General features: G+C 39.3%; 4 protein-coding genes across 8 annotated transcripts in view; 1 reads left to right on the plus strand and 3 right to left on the minus strand.

Moving 5' to 3' along the window:
• Positions 1-110: 110 nt before the first annotated feature.
• dync2li1 (dynein, cytoplasmic 2, light intermediate chain 1) lies at positions 111-21,823 on the minus strand. The gene is made up of 14 exons (XM_042502631.1): positions 21,813-21,823; positions 7,732-8,050; positions 7,517-7,640; positions 7,363-7,397; positions 6,653-6,722; positions 6,220-6,308; positions 5,101-5,299; positions 4,726-4,794; positions 4,478-4,555; positions 3,198-3,277; positions 2,865-2,935; positions 2,628-2,725; positions 2,293-2,385; positions 111-500 (listed from the first exon to the last, which is right to left on the minus strand). Exons 2-14 carry the CDS (start codon positions 7,743-7,745, stop codon positions 438-440), a joined length of 1,083 nt encoding a protein of 360 aa, XP_042358565.1. The 5' UTR covers positions 7,746-8,050; positions 21,813-21,823; the 3' UTR covers positions 111-437.
• lyrm7 (LYR motif containing 7) lies at positions 8,175-11,347 on the minus strand. The gene is made up of 5 exons (XM_042502634.1): positions 11,310-11,347; positions 11,015-11,087; positions 9,667-9,737; positions 8,984-9,065; positions 8,175-8,830 (listed from the first exon to the last, which is right to left on the minus strand). The coding sequence occupies exons 1-5, from the start codon at positions 11,325-11,327 to the stop codon at positions 8,757-8,759; spliced, it is 318 nt and encodes a 105-aa protein (XP_042358568.1). The 5' UTR covers positions 11,328-11,347; the 3' UTR covers positions 8,175-8,756.
• hint1 (histidine triad nucleotide binding protein 1) lies at positions 11,444-13,646 on the plus strand. The gene is made up of 3 exons (XM_042502633.1): positions 11,444-11,593; positions 13,015-13,119; positions 13,343-13,646. The coding sequence occupies exons 1-3, from the start codon at positions 11,483-11,485 to the stop codon at positions 13,505-13,507; spliced, it is 381 nt and encodes a 126-aa protein (XP_042358567.1). The 5' UTR covers positions 11,444-11,482; the 3' UTR covers positions 13,508-13,646.
• Positions 15,186-26,000, minus strand: part of cep170aa (centrosomal protein 170Aa) — a 50,360-nt gene continuing 39,545 nt past the window's right edge. For 2 of the 5 annotated variants that reach the window (XM_042502626.1, XM_042502630.1), the window contains 10 exons: positions 25,640-25,732; positions 24,697-24,814; positions 22,999-24,528; positions 20,610-20,883; positions 19,297-19,528; positions 18,762-18,926; positions 18,566-18,654; positions 18,374-18,467; positions 18,226-18,277; positions 15,186-17,939 (listed from right to left, as the gene is read on the minus strand). In XM_042502626.1, the coding sequence (XP_042358560.1) occupies positions 17,608-17,939; positions 18,226-18,277; positions 18,374-18,467; positions 18,566-18,654; positions 18,762-18,926; positions 19,297-19,528; positions 20,610-20,883; positions 22,999-24,528; positions 24,697-24,814; positions 25,640-25,732 (2,979 nt within the window). In that variant the 3' untranslated portion in view covers positions 15,186-17,607. The remainder of the gene's footprint in view (positions 17,940-18,225; positions 18,278-18,373; positions 18,468-18,565; positions 18,655-18,761; positions 18,927-19,296; positions 19,529-20,609; positions 20,884-22,998; positions 24,529-24,696; positions 24,815-25,639; positions 25,733-26,000) is intronic. The other 3 variants (XM_042502629.1, XM_042502627.1, XM_042502628.1) reach the window with 3 other exon arrangements.

The raw sequence follows: 26,000 nt of genomic DNA on the forward strand, positions 1-26,000 counted from the left end.
TTTTTTCACTGACGTGAAATCAATTATTTTGTACATAAAACAAAGTGAACAAAGTGTGTATATATACAAAACTACATGTACCTTAAATCTTAAGCTATAAATCACTAGTTTGATTCAAAATTGAACAGTGGACTGCTGTGTATTAAGTAGCAGAAACAATAACCAAGTTTTTCAGCACTAAAACGTCATATAATGTATTGCATGTATTACGTTTTTGTTTAAATATTGTGATTGTAATGTATCACGAACCGCAAGTGATGCTTATTGTATTAGTGCACCTTTTTTTTTATTTTTTAGAGCACATTTTATCATGAGTATACAAGTAGTTCTGTTTTGTTAAAAATAGACACAAGAGGAAATAAATAACGAAAAATGTGCACTGTATTTACATTGAAATATGATGTATGTGTGTGAGTGTGACCATAAAGCGGAGTATCTCATGTGTTCAGTTCAAGTCCTTTCCATGATTTGGTTGCATTCCTCTTATATTGCTCCAACTCCTGAAAAACAGACACAGGCAGAAAAAGAAGAACAAAACATGTTGTACATAAATAAAAAGTGGAGGCAGTTGCATGGACACACACTATCATGCAAAAAAGCCTGTAAGCTCATAATGTTTAACAATGTTATGTTCCCCCCTACAGACATATAAATGTAAATAAAGGGTACAGATTATATTTGATTATAACACCAGCAACATGTAATGCATTTAGATGAACACTGCAGTATATATGAATAGTCCAATGACTCAAATATTAACTAAGGCTTTATCATAAGTCAGGCAGGACACCTGTTTTTTTCATTTCCTCCAGTTGGTCTAAGACTTTGCTAATGTGGATTTAGAAACCAGTGCAATGCGATAGAGAATTCAGTTTCAACAGAAATGCTGCAAAACCTCTTTCAAATTTTGCCATTTCAGTAGATTTTGTAATTTTTGCATTAAATGTGGTAATGGTTTTGTCATATATAATTTTTTGCAGGGGTAACACGGGAATTTGCAGTTTTCTCTGCTCTTTTGAATTATTTTTGATATAGCCGTACTTGGTATTATCTAGTAAGGCGGATACATATGTGCCAGTGACAATATCAATGTGGTAATCAAAGCAAAAGCAGGAAAGAAAAATAATGCTTGGTAATAAACATGGATGTAACCAATGCAGGAATAAATGCTATTTTTAAAATTTGCTTTACTGATGTTTTATGGAGCAAGGAAATGTATTCATCATGTTGGCTAGACCTTGAGGATACACACAAAACAATTTAAACATTTTTGAAATCCCAATGGTCAGAGGAGTCTTTGAGGATTCTAAAAATGCCTTAAAAATGGAGGTAGATTTATTTCCAGAAAAAAAGTTGTTTAGCTCAATGACACAAATGCCATGATAACAAACATTAAGTTACAAAACAAGCAATAGCCTTTCACATTTCCTTTGCACATGTTCTTTGTTGGAACAAACCTTCACCCTATTTCTCTTATCGGGTACCCAGAACAATTACATTATATGCCGTCCAATGGCAGAGCACGATGACCAGCATCAGGTGAGTCAATAAGCAGTAACAGCATAGTGAGGTTACTGCAGTTCAAGTGCCAAAGTGGCACCTGGATAATGATCTCTGAAGTTATGACCACAGGATATATGACAGGCTGTTAATGAGAACATAACAGAAATACTGCTACATACAAGCTACTACAGGACACAAGGTTACTGTGGAACATCAGCCTTGTTTAAGACAGGTGACAGGAAAGACAGTCTTCAGTATATCTGTCTCTCTGATGAAGTGTGACTTCGTATTTAATTCAACTTAGCTTGTTTAGTGGAAGGGCAACAACTAAATCCATGTGTTTTTTGTGTAACCTCACTATATTTTAGTAAGGTATTCATGTTATAAAGGAAGTAAAATGTTAGAAATATCAATTATTTAAAATAAAATATTAAGCACATTGAATTTTTACCGTGTCTGTCCTCTCATCAGATTTAACCTCCAAAAAACGTAGAGCTGCATCATCACTGCTACTTTTCTTCATTTCCCTTTAAGGTTTTTAGAAATCTGTTATCTTCCTCAACACTTGTTCCTCTTCACCGGGAGGTCAAAGGCCAGGGTCACACAGCACAGATAAGTGAATATAACACCGATTGATCATGATACTGCCACCTGATGAGTCATGACACTGATTGCAGTAGCACAGTCTGTCCTGAACCATAGGTAAATGATATGCATTTCCATAGTATTCACATCTGTGCAGCTATAAAGTAAAACAACACAAGCATGTGATTGGTCAAGATGAGTTACCTGGTCTTTCTGAGCTCTCATGGCATCAATCTGTGGCTCACTGTACTGCTGGTCTTTGGCTGGATCCTTTAGTTCTCTATGCTCACTGGTGTTCTGCAAAGATAAAGTCAGTTAAATGTACAGACATACATTGGAAATGGACAGTTTAAACAGGCCATTGTTTATGTGAAAGTGCATATTTATAGAAAGGAATGCTGTTTATGTATACACACAATAAGAATATATGAACCTGATGGTCCAGTGTGATGGTGTTAATTTTATTTAAATATCAGAGACAAAATCAGCTGCATTTTGCATAACAATAAAGACAAAAGTGCCATCTGTGACTGAGCTACCTCTTGGGGGAAGACATGCTCGTAGACTTTCTTCCAGAGGTCCTTTGGGTTTTTGGCATGCAGAGAAGTGATGTCTACATCAGTAGTAGGAGGGGAACCTAAAGTAATACAAGAGTTATATTAAACACAGTATCACACAAAACTCTGTTCACATCATCAAATACTGAGGCACAAGGAGTCTCTCAGGTATTTTAAAATGCATTACTGCTTTAGGCCACAGAGCGGTGCTGTGCTCACCTATTTGGCTGAAGGAGTCAGAGCCTGCTGGAATGATGAGAGGCTTGGTGGAGTCACAGGACAACGTTTTCCTGACCACAACATTTAAGAAAAAAAACGTATGACTAAAACCAAAGCGCTAAATCAATAGAACAGTAAAATATACAACAATTTAGTTTGAAATACATTTTTTCCTCATCTGTACAGTGTATAATCCATTTTGAGCCCAACATGTTCGAGGGAAATTGTTGATTTTGTTGATGTAAAGAGTCCTTGTCAAGTATCAATGGGAAATAAAGTGTTTCAAAAATAAATGTGAATATTGCCAGTCACAGTCCTTGTTAGTCTCCTCACCCTCTGTCCAGACCGAAAGCCAGGTGGGAGAAGAAGCTCTTTGTTTTTGACATCAGGCTTTCTGACTTGATGCTCGTGAACTGATGAAAACATTAGACACGGGAACAGGGGGGGTATTAAAGAAGGAGGTTCAGCAAACCCTGAGTCTAACCCTGGACGCTGAGATGATTTACTCCGAGATGGGAAACTCTGAGTATTTAGTTCTAGATCAGCTGATCTGAGTTAGTTCATCAATTGTGTTCACCCTGAGTTCAGCGCGTGCACGACCTCAAAAATAAGCCATCATCAATGGAGCCCCGATACTTCGATTCACCATGGCAACCGCTGAGAAACAGAAACCAAGCTACTTGAATGCACTTGTCCACTGACTTAACATTAACTGCACTTTATTAAAATCGTAGCATACAGGTGAAAAAGTGGTGGCCTGAATACATTTTGATTTTCATTTAGGTGCAGTCCCACAGGGGGAAAATGTACCTTGAAGAGACTGAAAATTAAATTTGAAAACATCATTCATAAAGGCATATTTTGCTGGGCCATGATTGTAGGCCGACCTCACTTTGGTTTTATTCATATTTGACATTTAACAAATATTCATTCAGTGGCTATTTCAACATGTAGTCATTCAAACCACCAACAGAATGCTGTTTTAACACAAATATGTCTTCTCACCTAATATCCTGCTGAATAAATTAACATTTGATACTGATATAACGCACACTGTGAACACAATATTAACTTCCTTCATAGGACTGAGTTGTACTATGATGATTGTGTATTACATTATGGTGCATACAAATGTGGGGATGGTACTTTTATTTAGCTAACTGATATTTGATTATTGCTTTTGTTCACTGTCTTATATTGTATGGTGGTATTTTAGCTTTTTGGATGCTTTTTAAATGTAATTTATTATTGGAGATTTGTTTTATTCTATTGTTTTTAATGTATTAATTTTAGATTTTATTTTTTAGTTTAGAGTTTAGTTTTTTAGAGTTTTACTCAGCCAACAGAAAGGCAGTGTGTGAGATTGGATGTGTACGGCCGGAGAATGTTAAAAAACAAAACACAGAGTTTCCCTCATCTCAGGGTTAATATACTCAGAGCTTTCACATAACCTGCTTTCTGGAATACCCCCCAGGAGGAAAATCTGAATAAGTGAAACAGCAATAGTTGACAGAGTGGACTGATTCAATAGAAAGAGAAAGCAAAAAAAAAAGTTTCAATAAAAACTCATGTTAAATGTAAATACGTTGCATGTATAGTAAAAGCACACTTACAATAAGAGAGGCTGCGTAGAAGTGGGCAACAAAACGCAGTGTTTTACTGACCACTTTCCTCTTGTCAGAGTCAAATTCCTGTAACCAGGAAGAAAAAACTCAACGTGTTACATAAATCATACCAAGATCCAAGAAGTTAACAACTTCTCTGCCTAAAAAGCTTTCAAATAGCAAAAATAACAAGCAATTGAAATATACAAAAGTATATCATCCTCCAGAGGTAATGTTTAGGCTGAGGCATGTTTTACCTGAAAGAGGTCATATTTGCTGCCGATGATGAGTAGAGGAACAGGAAAGGGACTGATCAGCTCTTTATCCTGTTGACAGAGTCACAGTTAACTCAGAATACATGTCATGCACAATCTTATGTCTGCACTGGACAAAAGGATTCATCACCTTTCATCTACAAAAAAGATTTGATGAACTTTACTTTTCATATCAAAATAGCTGCTATTCTCCTTTTTGGTTTATTTTGTTAGCATTACTCTTTTTCTTATTTTAATTTGTGACATATAACCATTTTCTAAGAGCCTGGGATATGAGCATGCAGTAGGTCATGCAGTTCAAACAACAAGAAAAGATTACGCTGATACAATGTCAAGTATCATGAGCAGAAGTCTTACAGGATAGTCTTTAGGTAAAACACGTGTTGTTGAGTGGACAGGGGTCTGGTGTTTGGCTCCAGGTTTGGCCCTCTGTGCTTGTTGTGCTTGAGAAGAGACTTTCTCCAGCTGAGCTTGTGCTGCCTGCAGCAGCTTCTCCATGGTTCCCCACAGGGCGTTGGGTTTAGACAAGTCCAGAACGAGGATGACGGAGAGAGACCTGAGAAAAGACATGAAGAACTTTGTGCTCTGGCAGGATGCATAAGAGAAGGTGTTGGTGAAGGTAAACACAACCTTCCTTTACGTTTTGATTAACACCTCATTTGAATCCCACCTTTGTCAAATGTCTCTTGTCTCCACAACAGCCATGGAGCAAAAGCAGAATCGGCATGTAAAGCCCTGTCTGTTCATCTTTGACTCTGGGTGCATTCGTAAATCCAATCTAACGCTCTTCACTAAAACGAGAGAGCAGTTGTTCGAAGCCACTGAGGTTTCTATTTCTCCATGAATTAATCAGCAGTTAAGTTCATTACACATTCACTCCGTTTGGCGCTTTGCTGCTCCTTCTCCCCAGACAGAGTGCTCAGAGAGCGCTGACTGCACTCTGACACTCCCAGAGTGCAGTGCTCTGGATAACCGAACGGTACAGTCCAACAGCTTTCCGGATTTAGGAATGGTCCAGTTTGTGCCAGAGTGTGCTCAGCACGCAGAGTGAGTGTCTCTGAATGCACCCCACTGAAAGGAGCATAGAGGGATTTCAATTTGACATGTTACTTTAGAATCAACTGACACCTGACCTTGAATTTTTAATTGGCTTCATCCATATTACGTGATATGGATCGGGGATTACCACGCCCGAATCCACCCAGGTTTAGTAACTGTGAAAACACTAAAATGATAATATTTATAATATATTTATAATTTTTTAATGCTTTTTATTATGCATGTAAGACCCTAAATTACATATTAAGGATTTCTTTTGTGATTAGGGTTCCCAAAGGCTTTAAAGATTCATCTGCAACAGTTTGAATAGAAAACAGAAACGATTTTCACATTCAGACCATGTAAAACACAGCAACTTAATCTTAAAAACTGAACTGTGAAAAAGACAAGAGCGAGCTGTGTGTGTGAGTTACCTACCTGATGCTGACAGGAGTGATGGGGATCTGGACCAAATCTGACAGAGACGTCCCCCCTCCCAGCTCCCATAGGTGAGCTATGTCTTTGGGCTGAAAGAGGAAACCACCGAGCTGTCAGTTTAAAAACACCATCTCATTACAAGTTACACCATGTGTGCAGCTGTACAAACATTCTGCATTTCTGTAGCATTTACTACAAAAACAGTGGGTTTAGATAAGTAGCTTATAATTTCATAGTAGCACACTGACTCCCACAGCAAGCCTAGTGTACTGTGCTCAATTTAGTGGAGGTTGCAGCGAGTGAACTCACAGTCTTTTGGAGCTCTTAACAAGTGTGAACTTTTCACGCGGCCCCTTCTTATCAATTTAAATTTTTTAAAAAATGCAGAGTTTGAGTAGGTCACAGCTTGTCAGGATCATCAGGGCTTTCTTACTGTGTTGTGTCCTCTGGCCCTTCTGCCAAAAGTGTACTCCAGTGCCAGAGTAGGCTTGGACGGTTCATCCCTGGTAGTAAAAAAACAATAACAACAAAAGTATCACTGTTGTGCAACAATGGGGTTGCAGTAATACATTGGTTTTAACATGTATGGTGATATTAAAGTTGAAGATTATTACATGAAGCACATTTGCTATATTTAAAAAAAATTAAAAATCTCACCTTTATCTTAATTATTTTCAAAAGGAAGACTTTTTTCATATACTGTTAAAAAATGTTTTTTTTTAAGTGTAAATATTAGTGAGAAAACCTTTGTTTAACCAAAACTAATCCTCCTGTTTTTAATCTGTTAAGGGTCTTTCTGACTGTTCATAATAATAATTCTGTTATATTGTGAAATTTTCTGAGATGGTTATCTGTGAAGATGTCATACTGTTGCAACATTTGCAACAACATAATTCAGACAAAAATTTTTCATTATTGTTGTGTGTTTTTTTTTTTTAAATCAATGGATTTCTAATGGTAAATGATAAACATCCATGCTGCAAGCAATTGCTTGGCTTTTTTTTGTTGTTGTTGTTTTGGCTGGACATTAATCTGCATAGTTTACAAATTTTGAAAGAAGTTCAGAGCAGGTTACGTTTCATCATGTGGCTAGTTGATCATTTTGAGATGACAGGTGACAAACTTAACCACAAACAGACTCACCTGTCGAGGCATCTGAGGAGAACAGACGTTTTACCCTGACAAAAACAAGCAAAGGTAAGTTTAGCTACAACTTAGCTAATAACAAGACAAAGGCGTTTCCATTAGAAAGCAATACATGTAGCTACTGTGTTGTCTGGCACGACGGTGAGCATACCCCAGCCTTGCTCCCCATCAGAAACACGGTCCTCTCGCTGACCGTGTCTCCTCCGTCCTCCTCCCCGCCTTCAGTCTCCCGACTGTGGACCTCCGCCGCAGCCTGCTCCCATAGCGTGTCCGCGCTGACAAAAACACAAAAGCGGAAAAAACATGCTGTTATTTCTGTAATGATGTCACACTAATATGAAAACGAAAAAATAAAACGGTGCTCACCTTAATTTCGGCATTAAACTTTATTCTTCACAAACTTTGACAAGCTAGCTAGCTGAACGGCGTCAAACGCAGGGAATAGTTACAACCGTTGCCAGAGTGACGGCGCACTTTGATGACGTAATCACTTTCCGCATTAATGAGCATTGTGGGAAATGTAGTGCCTTAGTTGAGACAGTTCAGTTTTGTCCTGGTTTAAGTCAGAACAAAGTAAGACTTTTTTCCTTTTATATCACCAGTTAAAGAAGTTAAACTAATTCACTTAAATTCTCTAAACATAATTTGCAATGGTTAATGGTTACGTAACATTTTGTTATATCTACTTATTGACAAAAAGACACATTTATAAGAATTAATTAATTGTTAGCCTGTGTGGATCCCATAAAAAAAAAAAGTTAATAATAAGATAAGATAAAGTATAGAGTATATAAGTATAAGATAAAATATTCTTTGTCACATCTTTATCACTGGTATATTTGACACTCAGGGGAAAATACAAAGAATCAATCCAATAACACTGGATTGTTTCAAGGAAACTCTGACAACTATTGCAGCCATGCATTTTTTTGGGGGGTGCTGTGTCTTTTTCCCCGTCATTTCAGATCCATCCATCATACAGTGGTTTGATCCATACATTAAACCTTAAACTGTCTGAGAATAATTCCCTTTAATCAGAGCACAATCAAACATTTTCAGTGGCAGTAAAGCACCCCCCCAACACACACACACACTTCGGCTGAATCATAAGCTACTGAAAATATGACAGAAAACTCCATATTTAAATTACATGTCAAAATAAAAATAATACAAGAAATTATCCAGTTACCAGCACAGATTTCTTAAAGCAGAATGGCAGAGCTCTTCAGTGAGTAAAAACAATTCTCCATGCAGTGACGTTCTTTAAAATGTTGTTTGTTCAGGAGATCCTGAACCTTAAATGTTGTTTTGAGTTAAATCCTTTGAAATGCAGACGGATGGTACTGGATAGTAGTGAGTCTCTTTTTTTTATGAAAATGTGATGAGATGGTCTATCGGGACTTCTTTCTGGGCTGGTCACAATAGGGCACATTTTCTAGTAGAAGGCTCTCTCTGGGTCGCAGCACTATGAGAAAAAGAAAGAGAGAAAATAAATTTAGCCAGTACATATCATTTGGTAATTTAATGTCAAGAAAGAAGTAAGAAATCCTGTTGTACACAGTTTGCATACACATTACTTTAAACATTTTAGTAAAGAATAGTACAAACAACAACATACAGAGTTTCTTATCTCCAACATGCTCCATTTGTATAACAGCTTCTCGAAGAACAACTTCCACATCTGAGCCCATTTTGATCATCTGTAAAAGCAGAAGAGTTCTGATTAATGGATTATGAGACAATGGGTCGCTGGGCACAAACACGAAAAAGTTCCCTTGTTTTTACATAGCAGTATCCTCTTTGTTTTGCAGGTTGAATATAAATGTGCAATGCTGCCACAGCAGATCCACACTAGCATTTGCTTAAATATTACACAAAATATAGGAATTAATATTGTGATTGTGCTTACATGCTATGGAATATTCAATTTTGTTATTTCTAGATAGTGTAACTCTTTTTTTTTGTTGTTTTCACTGTCAGACAACTATCCAGCAACATCATGTGGGTGACAAAGTTACTGTGTTTGATTAAACTGCAGATTTTAAAGTGGCTTTTAATTGCACCATCCCAAAGCACACCTCTGTGGCAATGATGCTGTTTAATCTGCATGTTGATGTGCCAGACCTGTCAGGTGCATGGATTATCTTGGAAAAGAAATAGTTCAGAAACATGTCTATTTACTGCATTAAAAAAATCTCAGATCCTGTGAAAAAAAGGGAAGCAAAAATAAAAGTGCTGCATTTCAGTTTTTGTTCAGTGTATAAACAAATCATGTCACAATCTGTTGCATTTTCAACGTACCTTCTTAATGTTTTCTTCTGATGTTTCATTTTTGTTTTTCTTGAACTCCTCGTTGATTTTTAACCTTGCAGCTTTGTGGAAAGATAAGTAGTTATGCATTTGATACTGAGCAAACATTAAGTCAAGTCAGGTAATTTGGGACAAAAAAATGGTCATAGGTTGTTGCATTTTATTAAATGATTTATTTTTTAATCAAAACATTTTCACATTTTTCAACATTTAAAATGTGACAAAAAATATTCAGCTAAATGGGACATTTTCTTACATGAAACCAGCCTTTTTTTTAGACTATCAGGTGCCATAAAATCAGACTTGTGCTAATACAGTATGTGCCTCCCTGTTATATTACAGACATAAAACCATGTGAGCCACAATCGCCCAGAATCAGCCGTAACGGTTTAACATATGCATGTTCATTGTTGACAATATGGTACCAAAGAAACAGGCAGCGCAAGAACAGGGATTGAACTAATAAATGTATTTGACCATTTAAACGAACATGACTATCCCATTTTACCTTACTAGTTGTCCTTTTTTATCTAAGCATGTCATTTGTGGTGTGGTAAGGATTCTTAATGTGTTTAAGATCCAAAGTTTCTTAATTATTTTACTTGCTAACATATTTTCTTAAAAGAATATAGCAGAGATACATAACAAGTTCTAAAAGTAATACTTCAGAGGTTTGGGTAGTTTCCTTGGAAATCTACCAAAAGTACAACCTGTAATTTAAATTGTCATTTTTTTGTAATGTACCTACACAGAATAGTCAAAATTGGTGAAGTAAATGAAAAAGGGGTTTAAAAAAATACTGAAAAATAAATCATGAAAAATGGTGCATGAGACCTAGAGCTACCAATCACTTTCAGAAGTCTCAAAATTCGTTAAATAAAGTCAAGTATCACATGCACCAGAGTCTGCAGTGGCACTTTTTTATTTATCTTTTTTAAATTTCACTTAATCAGTTTTGACTATTCTGTGTTGGCCCATTACCAAAATGCCAATATCAGGACACTTAAAAAAAAAAAAAAAACTAAAAAAGCACCACCTGTTCCCCAAAGCATACAATCTTCCCCAAATAACCACTCTAACACTCATCTCTTGCTTTTTAGTAAGTCCATCCATGTCATATGTAGTGTTCTTGTAAAGCGTCCTTGGGTCCCATGAAAGTCGCTATCTAAATCCAAGCTATTATTATTATTAATAAAAATCAACTTAAATTACAGGTTATAATGCAGCAAAATAGAAAAAACGCCAAGGGGGTGGTGAATACTTTGTAAGGCACAGCATAGCCTGATATATAGCCACATTTGTTCTTTTACTAAGAATCAAAACATGCCAAAAAACTCACCAGTCAGTGCTCTGCCGTCCTCTTTGAACACAGCCATCCTTGTTCTGTGCAGCGCTTTAAACGTGCTCAGGACCTGCATGTTTACACACACTTAGCATTTAGCAACATCAGGACCTTGACTGTTATTATCTGAACTGAAGCAGCTGTGGCACATTTTCCCGCCTTTTTTTAGCGATATAAATTCTAGAACGTGCAAACAAGTGTTTTTTATAATCAAACCAGCCTCAAAAAACAAAACGAAACGCCGTTTAAGTTATGTTATTTAATGTAAAACATGACTATCTACACTCCTCACCTTCAAACGAGTCACCATCTTGGCTTGTTGGGCGCACTTCCGCTTTGAGGGGAAGTCACAAGCACCAATCAGTGCAGACTTTATGATGACGCGTTTTTGCAGCCAATGAGCGCGCGCTGTGGTTTCACAGAGCTAAAAGCGGCGGAGACAGGCGGCTCCGCATCTGCGCCAACATGGCTGATGAAACGGAGAAAGCGCAGGCTGCCAAGCCAGGCGGTGACACAATATTTGGAAAAATAGTGCGAAAAGAGATCCCTTGCGAGTTTCTCCATGAAGATGATCAGGTATGCATTAAATATTTTAACTCATGAACACATTTTGGGTGCAATAAATCACACTGGTGACGTTGAGCTAATGTTAGCTCCTCGCTAGCTTTACTGTCATTTTATGAATATTTTGACAGGTGTGTTATATATAGATCATTTATCACAGAGTAAAATCCCAAAACATATGTGCTGCAGCGAAACTACATAGTTTGCTCTCAGACTGCAGAAAATCTGCTCTTAATTTCTCCTTGGACAATATTTTACACATTTCTGCACACAACTGTACAGCTCATATTTATACTGTACATTTTTCCACTCTGTAATAGCCATTTGAAACTTGAGTAAATTGGCTTGATATCTTTCTATATTATGGAAGGATGGTTGGGATCAACTTGACAAGAAATGGCCCAAAAATGAGCAAGAATTGTGTGAAAAGTTACAAGAAAATTATCTGACAACAAGTAACAAAAAGGTTTATTTTTTTTTCTCTTGCACCAAATATCAAAAGCAAACTCCTTGCATGTAAACACTTGCCAATAAACCAGATTCTAATTAAAACAGTAAAACTGCAGAATTTGACAGGTTTAGTTTAGTTTGTTGTTTATTTTTTGTTCTCCATGTTAGAAGTCATTGCTCATGTTGCATTTGCTGCAGACAGCTGGCCCTGCACCAAGCGGTGATGGCAAAGTCCACTTGTCTGCAGATCCTTTTAATATGTAGCCACTTCAGACCGTGAGCACCTCTGAGTTATTGTTGCTGAGGTTTGAATAATGACATCTGCATCCGTGAACTATGAATGCACATAAAACCCTCAAACTGTGAAGCTTACTGTATGTGTTACCAGCCAGGCAGAAGGTAAAACGGATGATGACACAGCTAAAAACACCAGTGCCTGTCAAACTGGCTCCACTGCTTTGCGTTGCTTGTATGGAGTGTGCGATCAAAACCACTAATAGGTGCTTGATATGGATCCTTCTTTGTGTTTATGTAACCACACATTTGCTTTTTACTTTACCCTTGGCTGACAGGTTTTCTACATTTCTAAACTGCTTAGTATTCCCCATATACTAAGCTATGGTTGATTATCTTAATTTTTCTAAATGGATAATAGAGGCATTATACAAGGTGGCATCTTTAAGACCTCAAATGCAACACATAGAGCAAGACACACAAATACAGTTTATCTGTATGGTTTCAGTAATGGCCAAAAGCAGATTTAAAAAAAAGCCGTATCATATAATTAACATACAGTGATACATTTTTTTTTTTTATTTCTTTCCAACACTACCATGAGTCTTGCACACTACAGTAGGATCGCAACAGCATGAGATATTCGAAGTACAAGCAGATGTTTCTAATTTCTCATTGAGTTAAACAACGTCACACTGCTGTCTGCATAATCTAAGTTCTTCCTCTTAACGTGTTCTTTTGTATTTCAGTGTGTGGCCTTCCGTGATGTTAATCCTCAAGCTCCCATTCACATCCTGGTGGTCCCAAAAAAGCCAATTGTTCAGCTGTCCCAAGCGGAGGACGGTGATGCTGCAGTAAGTATGACTGTGTGACCTGGCTTCTATAATAAGAAGTATTTTCAGTGATTTGTCCAGTGACTTTACGTCAGCGACCACTAGATGGAACTCTTTACACAACTTGATGTCCGTCTGTCTTTGAACACTGTGTTGTAATCCAGGAATTGTTTGCTCTTGCTTATGCATGTATGTATGTATTATCGCCTCATTGTCATTTTTTATTTCTCTCTCCGTCTTTCAGTTGCTGGGCCACATGATGCTAGTTGCAAAGAAGTGTGCTAAAGATGCCGGCCTGGCTAAAGGCTACAGGATCGTCATCAACGATGGACCGGATGGAGGCCAGTCGGTCTACCACATCCACATCCATATCCTTGGTGGACGCGTCATGAGATGGCCCCCAGGCTAACTTCTGTCACTAGACACAGACCACCCTGCCATCAGTGTTCACATCTGTTCTCTGAAAACATATTCAGTTTGTCGTGTGAAGTAAGTGTCGAACAAAACCTGGAAATTCATCAGTGATAATAAAATGCACTTCACAACAAGCATTTGTCTTTATTTAAAGTTCCTCAAATCAGTCTCTTTTTGAAAAAAAAAATGCAGAAAACCTAAACGTGTTGCGTTTCTTTAGTACTTCTGTGATATCATGTGTCGCTGCTCTCTTTAACTCAATGCTGTTTGCAAGCATGTCAGTGAAAGACAAATTTGGAGGACAAACTGAAGTTGAATTTGGGGATCATGGGTGTGTGCTCAATTTGTGTCTGCAGTCAGACTTCAAAGTACTGCTGGCGTAGGCCTCACATAGTAGTTTTCCATCAGTGAGAAACATTTTGTCAACCATATGCTAGCTATGGTGTCATATCCTTTATACTACAGCATTTAGCTGATACTGCAGTTTGAATATGTTCGTCAGTACTTACAGTACCAAAAATGTGATACCACATTGTCAGTCTCGGTATGCAGTTTATGGCTGGCATTTCTTAATGTAAGTTTCAAGCACTTCATGATGCAAATGTTTAACAGAGTTCAGGCATCACAAAGGGCTAGCTGAGTCATTTGCGTCTCCCAATGAGGCATTATTAATGGCCTAGACAGTAGAAAGGTCAACTTTTATTCAGTCAGAATTATGGAAATTCAGTCCGAATCAACCATTTTTCTTTTTATTAAAAAGTCCCTGCCGGGAGTTGTTATGCAATCCAGTTTTGGAATAAATATAACTTCCTTGTCTGTCAGTGATGGTGACATCTGCTGCCTGAGGTTTAGGGGTGTAGTAAAATATTGATACACTCAGGTATGATATTATGTTTTGGGATGCTGTATTCTCAAGAACTATTGATTTCTAAATGTTTACATGCAACAATTCATGGCAGTTAATTGTGTTTTGTGTTCAAACACGTAACTGCTGGATGGCAGTGTTGTAATCAATCTTAAGCCATTTAACTCTTTCACTTATTCGCAACATATTGCTGGCGTGTTACAGGGATTCAGTAAATGTAGATCCTCCTGTTCTGCAGACTTTTTGCAACTTTGATGAAGTTGTGATGCCACAACTATACTATATAAAAGTCGAAACTGTTGCTACAGTGCCGTTACAGTCACTCCCTCTGCTTCAATAATAATAATAATGACCAAAAACGCAGATCTGGAGGACTGCGAAACGCTGATCAATCAGGGCAGACTAGGTGTCTTCAGGAGGTGGGCTTAAACAGACAGGCACTAAAAAAGACAAAGGGTGTATTCAGGCAGAAAGTATGTTGAAAAACAATGTTTTTTGAACATTAAAAGATGTAAATATGCTCGAGTTAAAACCAAAAATACAAGTATGAACCCAAAAATGAGCATAATACATGGAACCTTTAAAAAAAACAACCAAAAAAAACAATATATCACCTTGCTTAAAGTATCACATATATATCGGAAATAGCCTATTGAATTGTGACGTATCATATTGCCCAGATTTTTGCCACTACACAGCCCTACTGTGTACAGAGACAAAATGTAATTTTCAAATTTAGAGTCCCAAAGAAATTATAATCTGAAGTCAGTCCAGTTTAACGCCCAGCCAAATAAAAATAGAGAAATAATTGAATGGCTCTGTTTTATTAACAGTAAGAAACAATGCAGATAGTTGAACAAATATAAAATGCATGAAACATCCACAAAATATTAAACAAAAAATAAATAAAATGGTGTTTTTTTTTATCTTTACAAAAACAACAACGAACACTGATCAGATGACACATGTAGAATTTAAAAAATAAACATGTACCTAGCATTCACAGTCCCCTAATTTCATTTCTTTTGATAAAACGGGGAGAAAAAAAACACGATTTGAGGATTTGTTTGTACAGACAGAATAGCTCCAGAGAGGCAAGGCAGTCACTTCTGATATCAAAGTGATATCATTCTCTGTCAAACCATTTGACCTTCACTACTTCTGCATGAAAAACAACACAATCTGATGTGCAAAATAAGAGAAATCTTTTAGACGACTATGTCTTTTTCTTTTCTTTTTAAGCAATGCCTTTCTTTAGTCAAAATGGGCACTTTGAGGCATTGAAAAAACATTGTACAGTACAGAATAGAGAGAAGGAAATGAACATGTATTCTGGTACCTAAATTCACTATTGCAAGACTATCTAAGTCCTAATATACTGCCTTTAAATCATTTTAATCTAGAACGCAGACTACAAGCTGAGGAGAGATTCAGAGAACCGTCAGTCCCCAAAAAGTAGCTGGAAAAGGAGCAACGTCAATGAGAAAGAGGTCAATCATACTGTCTCTGCAGTTCTACAGTATCAGGACGCTGGAACTTCTCCCTGTAGTGGAAATAGCACTATGCACCTTTTCACACCAATATGAAGCTGAATTACAAGCAAAATTCATAAAATAGATGCTCATTTTCAAAGATGTGACGCTCCTCAAAGACACATTTTGAACCACAAAAGGCCTCCCTGTAAGTCGCTCGTGTTCTTTTGACGAGATATTAAATAAAACCAGCTCCTGCATCTTTCCGTGTTCATTTTTTTGTGTACTTAAACTGGTGAGTGACAGACAAAGAAAATGGAATTTGCTGTGAGGCGATTCTAAGCGTTAAAAAGTAAAAGGGTCTACAATATCTACAACACCAGTATCTAAATATTATAAAATATTTAGTTTAGTTATTTTCTTTGCTGATTTTTGCTATTTTAAAAACACCCCTGACTGGAAAAAGTAGAAAAAAAGCCAATTGGAAATGATAGGACACTTGAGTGGATGTACTGTAGCGAAAAAGCTAAGGGCACTGATTCTCAAATGGGCCAAAAAAGATCCGGCAGCTAAGGTTAAACTAGTGTTTCGCTATAATAAATACGCTTTTTGAATTAATCTTGACATTCAGAGAGAAAAGGGTGAACTGCAGACGTGTTTGAAATACAGATTCTCTTTTGCACAACAGATGAATTTCAACATGGCTCGACTGTTTGAAAATGACAGTATCAACAAACTTGTTAACTTTGGTAAGTGATTATGTCGTCGGAAAATGATCATTGGTTTCCCAAAGGTTGTTACTATATCGCGTAAAACTACCGTTCAGCATTAGTAAGATCAACACAGACACCAACTTGCGGGAGGAAAGCTCTCCGCTCTGTCCTGTACATGCTACTGGGGTGACAAACTTTTTTTCCAACTACTCAGGAGAGAAAGGGAGGGAGGGAGAGAGTAAAACATAAGGGAGAAATAGGTGAGCACAGAGGTGGGGAGGCACTACAAATCCTTTTCAACAGAGTCAGTTTGTGAGAATGGACGGCTAGAGTTATTAAATATCTAAAACATCTGCATCTGCTTGGTTTGTGAACAGTTTCAGACTTAAATCTTGTCTGTATGACTGTGTGTTTGTTTGTCTTAAGGCTGCTGAGATATTCTTTGTAATGAACAAGAGCGGATAAATCACTGCAGTTTGATAGAAGATATTTAGCGAGTGTTATTTTACAATGCATTCTGTTTGTCTGAAAGTACTGTATTAAAGTCTTAAAAGCAGTTCTGTATACTATTTGAGAGGACAAGGGCTGCTACTATATCGAGGATGTGTTTTAAGGCATGTCCTTAGTGTAGGCAGGGTCCAGACACATGGAGAAGGCAAGAGGAGGAGGAGAGAGGAGACTGTACAACCACAGAGATCTGTCCACTGAGAGAGCAGCCGGGTAGACTTCAGCCCGTCAGGAGGTCAGGTTGACCAGTCAGCATGAATAATTAAAGTTGAAAAGCTCATAATATGACTATCCAAATCATTCGTGGGTGAATTTCTGTTGGAAGTTGTATCCATGATGCATCAGTTGGAGTTAAAGTCAGTTGAAGCACTTCATTTCTGGTAACACTTTAGCTAAATTGTGTTTAGATTAAATCCATAATCTTAGACTAGTGTAGAGTGCAGAATTTTCTGTTTCTACGCCTTCTTCGTAGTTGTGAACACTGATCACCAGCCACCTGCACTCCAATCCAGATGTTTATTCACATACAACATTAGCTTCACTTCTGTGCGATGGCCTCCTCTCCGCTCGGCCGCATGCGGTTGAAAGGCAGCCCTCCGACTCCTGTTAATGCGAGACTCACGCTGGAGTCTAATGTTGCCTCCTCAGTGCTGGCAGAGGAAGCTTGAACCCTGGCGGAGGCTGCTGATCCTCCGGGCCCAGGAAGGATCTCCGGCAGTGATTCTTTGGCTGGGGGCGCAGACCCCGGGCTGGTGGCAGAGGGGGAAGTTGTTTTGGCGGTTTGGGGCCTAGTAGGGGTGGTGGGGCTGGTCAGGCCGAGGCTGGCCAAAGCATCCAGAGTCCCATCTGGGTCTACCATCACATTGATCACTGGGACAGAAACAGTTGGAAAATCAGTGCGTAATATCTTAAAATGTGTTTCATAACTTGTTGCTCATTTGGTCATGAAAATTTAACACGATAGAAAAACATTTAAGATTGAAGCCAAGTGTTCAGAACTTAAGTTTTTATATCTACTTTTGCTGCTTTCCCTTTTAAATATTCAAGCATCCCTCTGTCATGGAATGCAAACAAACACTGAAAATACCCATACTTGTATACAACAGCTTGTTCAAATGTGTACTAGTGTGATAACACTGGAGTTATGTGTCTTTACCTTGAAGCTGCTTTTCAACTCTCTTCAACTCCAGCAGAATTGAGGAGATCTCCTGAAGAGACAAGAAGAAAAAGCAAAGCTATAAGCTCCCATCTCTTCTGCACTCTTCTCATCATCAAATATTTGTCAGAAAGAGCGGTTTCTGTACCTTGTTGGAGGTTTTCAGGAGTGGTATGTCACTCTCCGATCGCAGTTTACTCTCAATTTCATCCCAGTTCCGGTCCTTATCTTTAAACAATATCCTGAAGAAAAATAACATAAAACAGGACACATTTTCATGCATAGTGGCCTCACAAACCACACACACCGAGGGACAGATAACACCAGAAAGCAGAATTACCTGATTTTTCCTGCGGTTTTGTCAATAGAGTGTCTGATCTTGGTGGACAGCTGAGAAACTGAATTGAGCAGGAGGCTGTCCAACACGGCCTGAAAACACAGAGGACAACAAAATAAGTTTGACATTTGACAACATGAAGTTGATTGCTGATGCGTTCTTTTCAAAGCCTTCATGTTGGTATATATTTGCTTCTCACCTCTTCTCGGTTCCAGGTACGTCTCCTCAGAGCTCGGGGCTCTAGACTGTCGGGGGCGCGGGGGCGGAGCTCCACCGGCTTACCGTTGATCTCTGGTGCCTTAGTAGAAATCACAGGCGGGATTTTCCTAAAGTTGAGGCTCTCATCAAACACTCGATCTACCAACTAGACAAAGAGAGATTAAAAAGAGAGGGAACAATAAAATTAAAAACTTAAGAACTTTCTCACAGTTTTATTCCATCTTTTTTAATAAAGTTAAGGTTTGTGAGAAATTAAGGAACAGTGTCAGAGAGCGAAGCAGCTTTAACGTTTTAATTATTCAGTAAAATAAAAGCAAAGTTTAATCCTACAGTACTAAAATAAGTAAGTCATCTTATGGAAAAAATAATGAAGGAATGAAAGTGGAGCACATGAGGACGTAATAGATCAATACCTCTCATAGCAGATGAAACATATAAAGCAACAAAGGAGGGATGGCAAAGGCGCGATGGAAGCACACACAGTAAAGCAATGATAGAAGAAGAAAAACGGGCACCTTTCTCATGCTCTCCTGTATGTCCGGCTGCGTGGGACGTGCAGGGCCTACCTCTTCCCGGGTGTCAATGGCCGATCCCGGGGTGGTGGCGGCAGTGCTGACGGTGGTGCTGGGCGCCGTGCCAGATGAGCTGACCGAGTCGATCTCGCCAGCCACGTCGTGGATTTCTCGGGCCAAGATGGCTAAGTCCTTAGCCAGGTCCTGGCTGATCCTGCGCACACAGGGGAATAACCTGTTAACCATCAGACAGATGAAGGAGTTCTTTAGACAACTATGTGAACACATGCAACGTGCATATACAACAATCTGTAATCATACATCATTGTAAAGGTTAAGAGAGTGAGGGCAGCATTTATTAAACTTTGCAATACAATATCATATTAAAACATTACATAAATTCATGAAAAATCAAATTATTTCATCAGTTAAAGGAATACTTCATCCCCCAAATGATCATTTTGTATCAATTATTCACCTTGTGTTTCACTGAATTTGTGAAGAATATTTTTTGTTACCCATATGCCTCCATGATGAACAAAAATGGAGAAAAGTCTTGATGAATTCAAGTGAACAGTGACCACATTTGACAACAGCAAACCTATATTAAACATCTAGTCAGAAAATTGCACACAACTCCAAAAATCCAAGTCTCATTCATCCAGGAGTATGCTCAGTACTTCCCAAACAGGCTGTCCTTTCTGACGAGACACTGAATTTAAAGTAAAATGTATCTATGTTCTCCTTAAAGCCAGACTCCACTGACAAAAACTAAATTTTACCTCGCTGAACAAGGGAGTTGCTGGTCCACTACTGCCTCAGTTGGCTGATTATTTTTCTTAGTGTGGGATGTGAATCCACTATAAGCTTTTAAAAAAAATCGAAGTCCAACAATAACACAAACAAACTAACTGATTGAGGCAGTGGTAGACCAGCAGTTCCCGTGTTTAGCTAGGTAAATTACTGTTTTTGTCAATGGAGTCTGGCTTTGAAGGGAGGATTGATAAATTGAACTTTCAGTCTGTTTGTATAGTACTGAGAATACTGCTGGATAATAAGACTCAGGTTATACTGCAAAAGTTGTGTGAGAGTTTTTAAACAGATGTTTAGATAGAGTTTTGCTGTTATTAAATGCAGACCCCTATGACTCCAATACATCAAAACTTTTCTTCCTTCATAGCGAAGGCATGAGAGAAAAACAGTCATTCACAAACTCAACAAAACACGGGGTGAGTAATTGATACACAAATGGTCATTTAGGCGGTGAAATATTCCTTTAACAGATCAGTCTTGTACAGATCAGTGCAGATCAGTACCTGGCAATCTCCTCGCTGTGTGCTGTCCAGTCCTTAATGTACTCCTCTTGCTCTTTCATGCGGTGTTTGATCGCCACTCCACCCGGACCCGTCACCACGCTGGAGCCTGGGCTGGCGGTGGTGCTGAGTCTCGAGCTGCGGTGTGGGGTGAGGTGATGAGGCCGCATGTGGGAGCGGCCGCCATGTTTTGGAGAATTCCTGTTGGAGCCAAACTCTTCCTCTGAGGTGGAGCCATACTCTGGCGGGAGACGTCTCCACCTGCTGCTACTGGCCACTGTGAAGGTAATGGAATAAGGGTATGTTTAGTCAGCATTACTGTACTTTATTCCATTACAACATTTGTTATTCATGAAGTTGTTAAATGAGCTTTTGAGCATGATACGGTTTGTTACTGAGGCAGCCGCAAGCCAGTCCTGCTTTAACCAGACAAAATTCAAATACTGTGCAAGTAGTAGATCATAGAGGAGTAGAGATACATTCGAACATGGACTTAAACTAAAACATGCTATTTTCTGCATTGTACATCTGGTATAGATCAGTGGCATTTAATTTTTAAGTTAGGTTGTTGTTACTGAACATTTACAAGAATGTTTCTGCGATGTTAAAAACACACTGAAAACAACAGAAACAGCAGCAAAAAGGTACTCTACTTGAATTTATCTACAAGCTCCACCACTGCAGACAGAAAAAAAATAGACATCCAACAAGATACAAAATCCTAATAGAGCCTGGTATATGTTAAGCTGCTTCAAATTGTCACACACCAGCTGCATTAATGTAGCTGCACCATGATGAGACAACACCATGCTCTATCAGTCTCCTCGGGGTAAAATGGGTCAAAGTGGAAGAGTCATGGATACAAAATCTCCACAGGGTGGAGCAGTATTCCAAAAACCATGTGCTAATTGGTTAGGAAGTTTGAGCTCCATGTTGTAAAACATTTTGACAGAGTGTGATTAGAGCATTTGGGTCTTCATCACAGCATCACTTGATGAATGTCAGGAGGGAGACAAAGAGTTAACAACATATGCTAGAACTGGGTCATCGTACTTTACTCACTGAAGATTTCTCTATGTGATGTTCTAACACTACAGATTACACTATACAATTCACAGCTGACAAAGTCAGTCAAAATAAATTTAGAATTTCACTGCAAAATTTAAATTACTAAAAATGCTTGTTACTTAAAGCTGTAGTTGGTACCTTTTATAAATCAACTTTTTGCTGAAACTGTCATTATATATAAATAGCACTAAATGAGACAGAAAGTCTGTAAAATAAATTATGTTCCTCAGCCTACTCTACTGCCTTGTAGCACTTCAAGCAGCCTTACTGCACATGAATGAAAACAACCTATTAGAACAGAGTAGTCTCTAACGCAGCTGTCAGTCACTGCTCATGACCTGTGGTCAAACTGTCAAACTAGGTTGTGCTGATCAAATATGAATCAAGATTTTCTTACTGCATTTCCTTTTTCCTTCCTTAAATGTTTTCAAAACGTGTTCTGGTGTACGGTTTAGCTGTAAAATGAGAAAGTTAGTGACATGGTCACCATGTTGGAACCAGTCGAGCTGGAAATTGGGCTCCACCCACCGGCAGGAGCAAACTTTGTCATTTTACAGCTAAACAGTACACTGAAATATGTTCCTGAAAACATTTGAGGCAAGTAACAGGCAATGGAGTAACAGAATCATATTTGATCAGTGCTGCCTAATTTGCGAGTTTGACAGCAGTTCATGAGCAGTGACTGACATAACTGACGACTGTGTTAGAGACTTTTCTGCTCTGTTTGGTTGTTTTCTGTGAGCCATGGTGGACTCTAGTAAATTCCAAGTGGGGGAAGAAACCCAGACCATCTGTCTCATAAAGCTCTGTGTGGACGTAGTGACAGTGTAATATGACAAAAAGTTATTTTTTTAAAAGTGATCAAATGAGCCTTTCACGAGGGACTAAAAAATAAATGGTGTGTTTGAGTGTCTGTTATTGCTGTGACCCAGATCTGACACACAAACAAACACACACACACACACACACACGTTATCTAATCAAGTCTCTACAGTTCTGGTACGGTACCCATCAGCTCCTCCTCTGCATCCCCGCCCTCAGGTTCGGGCTGAGAGCTCTCTGCACGATGACAACCAACGCACAAGTTTGTCACAACACAGTGGAAATGTTTTCAGACAAATGTTGACACACTGACACATAATGAGGTAATGGTGCAAACTGTGAACTTAATCCTTAGACCACATTTTTTTTCAAAGAACCATGCTATTAGAAACAACAAAATAAACAGAAATATTGTAATAGGAAACCCTGATGGCTAATTTCTGTTTTCTCCCTTTCCCTACAATTTATGAGAAAACCATAATGAAACAGTTGATGTGCTCACCTGTTGGTGAGCAGTATCCAGATGTCGTGGTCTTGGTCTTTGTCTCATTCAGTTTGGACACGCTGTTGGCCCTCATCCTGGGTGTAAGCCTATTTTCTGTTGGTGTTGACGAGCGCAGGCCCAAACGCAGAGCAGTCTCAGCTGACAGGCGGGGAGAAGAGGTGGAGCTCCGTGTCACTGTACACTCTGAGTCACTGCGGGCAGAGATGGAGCCCAGGCGGGTCCTACGTGGCTGAGCCAGCATGTCCAGTCGTGACAATCCCTTTCGCCCGGACGGCGGCTTAGAGGTGGAGCTTGTGGTGGACACCTCAGAAGCCACAGACACCCTGTCAGCATCAGCGAGATCTGTGTCAGAGGTGTCACCCAGACGGGCGCGGCGGAGAAGGGAGGCTCTTGTGGGGCGCGGCTGAGGCAGTGAGGCCTGCTTGCTTAGGGATGAGGTGGTGGCTGCCTGGAGAGTGCTCCTGGTTTTGGAGGATCCGTTGGTGGAGGTTTTAGTGGACCTGCCATCAAGTTTGGAATTAAGAACATCATCACGTCCATGAGCTGAGCGCCCCAAAGGTCCGGAGTACGTCTCCTGGTCTGAGGACAGGATGTCAGAGATGGGGAAGGAAGAAGTCTGGTCATCATCAGTGAGATCCAGAGATGGCTGGCGTGCTCTGGAGGATGGGTGAACAGAGCGTCGTGCATCAGTCCGGCTTGTCGCTTCTGAGGTTCTTGTTTTAGTCTTCCTCTCCAAGCGGTCGCGGGCACTTGCATTAGTGATGCTGGTCTTAGAAGCTGTGCTCATGTTGCTTTTCTCCCGGTGCATGCTGCTCAGGGAACGTCGTTTCTGTTCGCCACCAGCTTTTCTCTCTGCCTCACCCGCCACATGACTAGCGGTGCTGGCCGTGTCAACATCGGACTCAGGAGAGATGGAGTCAGTCCGAGGAGGGACGCCTTTTTTACTACCTTTCTGGTCTAGTTTATTTTCATCTCGTAGTTTGGCCTCCAGGAATGCCATGACAGCTTCAGTGTCCTTCAGGAGCGTCGCAGTATCCATGCTGCCCACGGAGTCACTGCGTTCGCGCCCATTGCTGCCTCTGTTGATGCGTGGGATGAGCTCTGCAGGGACATTAGCGCTGGGTTTCTCGATTGTGAAGCTGCCCTGGCGAACTAGAGGCTTCCCAGACTTCTCTTCTCCTGATCCGCCTCCTTTCCTCTCCTCTGACCTCTTCCTCCGCTCAGTGCTGCCAGAAGACCGGAGAGGAGCCTTGGATGGAGAGGATGTGGAACTTTGTTTCCGTTTACTGGTCATCTCACCGTCCCTCATGGGAGTTGGGGACTCCCCGTCTCCCTTGTTCTCTTTCTCCTGGGCTTCAGTGTCCTGTTTCTCGCCAATTTCGGACCGCAGTCCAAGAGCTTTGGTGCTGGATTTAATGCGGGGGTCATCCACAGGGAGCTGGGGGAGAGTCCTGCGCTTACGGTCAGTCAGACTGGAGGAGGATTCACCTCTGCTGAGGGACGCACCAGACTCAAAGCCATCAGTACCTGAAGAGTGAAGGACAAATGCACTTAGATTAATTCATTCATTTTATTTGTCATGAATAATAGGAAATTTAAGTTATTTTTAATTCTGCTTCATACTTTCTTTTAAGGGAAAATTTATTTAAAAAATCAGATTTTATTTAGCTCAAGCAGAGTCAATTAACTATGTACCTCTCTCCTTGTGGAGAAAGGCGGCTGTTTCTGCTCCTGAGCCCTCTGGATCTGTCCTGGTGTGATTGGCAGCTAGATTGGCCCACTGAGAGACCCAGCTCGAGTCGCCAGGAAGAGCCTGAGGCAGCATGAGAGCGGGGGTGGGGTGACACAAGAGTAGGGCACACGAGAGAGAAAAAAAGAGCAGTTTAGTCAATTAATGATGCCACAAAATCCACAAAGCAGATAATAAGCGAGATTACCATTTGTGCATTCATCTGAAATATAATACATGATGATGGAAATTATTTAGTTTATGGTTATTAAGACAAATTCCTGTATTTGCATTTTACTTGGAATTAAAAATGTTTGATTTTAAAGCTGCTTGTAAGCCTAAAACTTACAAACCACCATCTTACAAGGGAAGTTTTAAGAAAAGCTAAAAAGTTACTTGTTTAACTGATGACATCTGCATAATTGCAGAAAAGACCTGATAGATAATGCTCATACACAGTCCCCTTCTTCTGATGATATTGCCTGGAGGGATGAGGGTGTCTCTCCACATCTTAGTATGATCTAGGTCAGTCTCTGGGAGGACTACCCCCTCCCATTAACTGACTAGGGGAGTGGAGCAGTCAAGTCATGGGAGTGATGGTGACTCACATCATAAAACTCAGTCATCTCAGTTATACTACACTGGCCTGAGAGACAGGACACTGAGAATCAGAGGCCATTTTTGTGAAAGACTGAACAAAATTAAATTAACAAAGAATTAATGACTGTAGGCAACATTAATATTGCAGTAATGGACATTTGTGTATAGGTAAACGTATGAGAATGATAGAGAAAGGTAGACAGAGAAAGAGAGACAAAAAGGTGGAATTAAAAATAAGTTGACAAAAATCTGAAACTAAAATAAAACTAACAATAGAAAGAAAATGATGTAGTTATAGTTCAAGTCTACCTCTTTCCCCGTCTCTCCTATCTTCTTTCCTTTTCCTTCTCCCTTCAGGTCTGACAGAATAGAGGAGTCCTGGTTCTGTTGTACACCAAACACCTGAAAATATTTGAAGAAGCAGGACAGGAAGGAAAAGAAGGTGATTTTTTTTTTAAAAAAAATGATGTTTTGCTTATGTATACTAAGTGCAAAACTTATGGCATTATGTATGTATGTACAGTATGTTAGGGGTAAGGACAAAAATAGACTCTTAGATCATTGCAATTCACTGCTGAAATATTATGGCTTCCTGCACAAAAGTAAAAACTAAAAATTAAAAACCCAATTCTCAACATTATAATCACCTGTAAAAATTTTTGGGCTGTAC

This window comes from Plectropomus leopardus, chromosome 15, assembly GCF_008729295.1.
Source record: "Plectropomus leopardus isolate mb chromosome 15, YSFRI_Pleo_2.0, whole genome shotgun sequence".
NCBI classification, from domain to species: Eukaryota; Metazoa; Chordata; class Actinopteri; order Perciformes; family Serranidae; genus Plectropomus; species Plectropomus leopardus.

Bases quoted from the DNA above. Each gene is read 5' to 3' on its own strand.
- dync2li1 (XM_042502631.1), bottom strand. The intron at 5,300-6,219 runs GTAGGTAACTCA...GTCTTTTCTCAG, and splicing joins ATCACTCCTGTCAGCATCAG to GTCTCTCTCCGTCATCCTCG. The intron at 4,556-4,725 runs GTAAAACATGCC...TCCTGGTTACAG, and splicing joins GCAAATATGACCTCTTTCAG to GAATTTGACTCTGACAAGAG.
- lyrm7 (XM_042502634.1), bottom strand. The intron at 9,066-9,666 runs GTACGTTGAAAA...CTGCTTTTACAG, and splicing joins CAGAAGAAAACATTAAGAAG to ATGATCAAAATGGGCTCAGA. The intron at 8,831-8,983 runs GTATGTTGTTGT...TTTTTCTCATAG, and splicing joins TGTTGGAGATAAGAAACTCT to TGCTGCGACCCAGAGAGAGC.
- hint1 (XM_042502633.1), top strand. From the start codon at position 11,483: ATGGCTGATGAAACGGAGAAAGCGCAGGCTGCCAAGCCAGGCGGTGAC. The intron at 11,594-13,014 runs GTATGCATTAAA...TTTGTATTTCAG, and splicing joins TTCTCCATGAAGATGATCAG to TGTGTGGCCTTCCGTGATGT. The intron at 13,120-13,342 runs GTAAGTATGACT...TCCGTCTTTCAG, and splicing joins CGGAGGACGGTGATGCTGCA to TTGCTGGGCCACATGATGCT.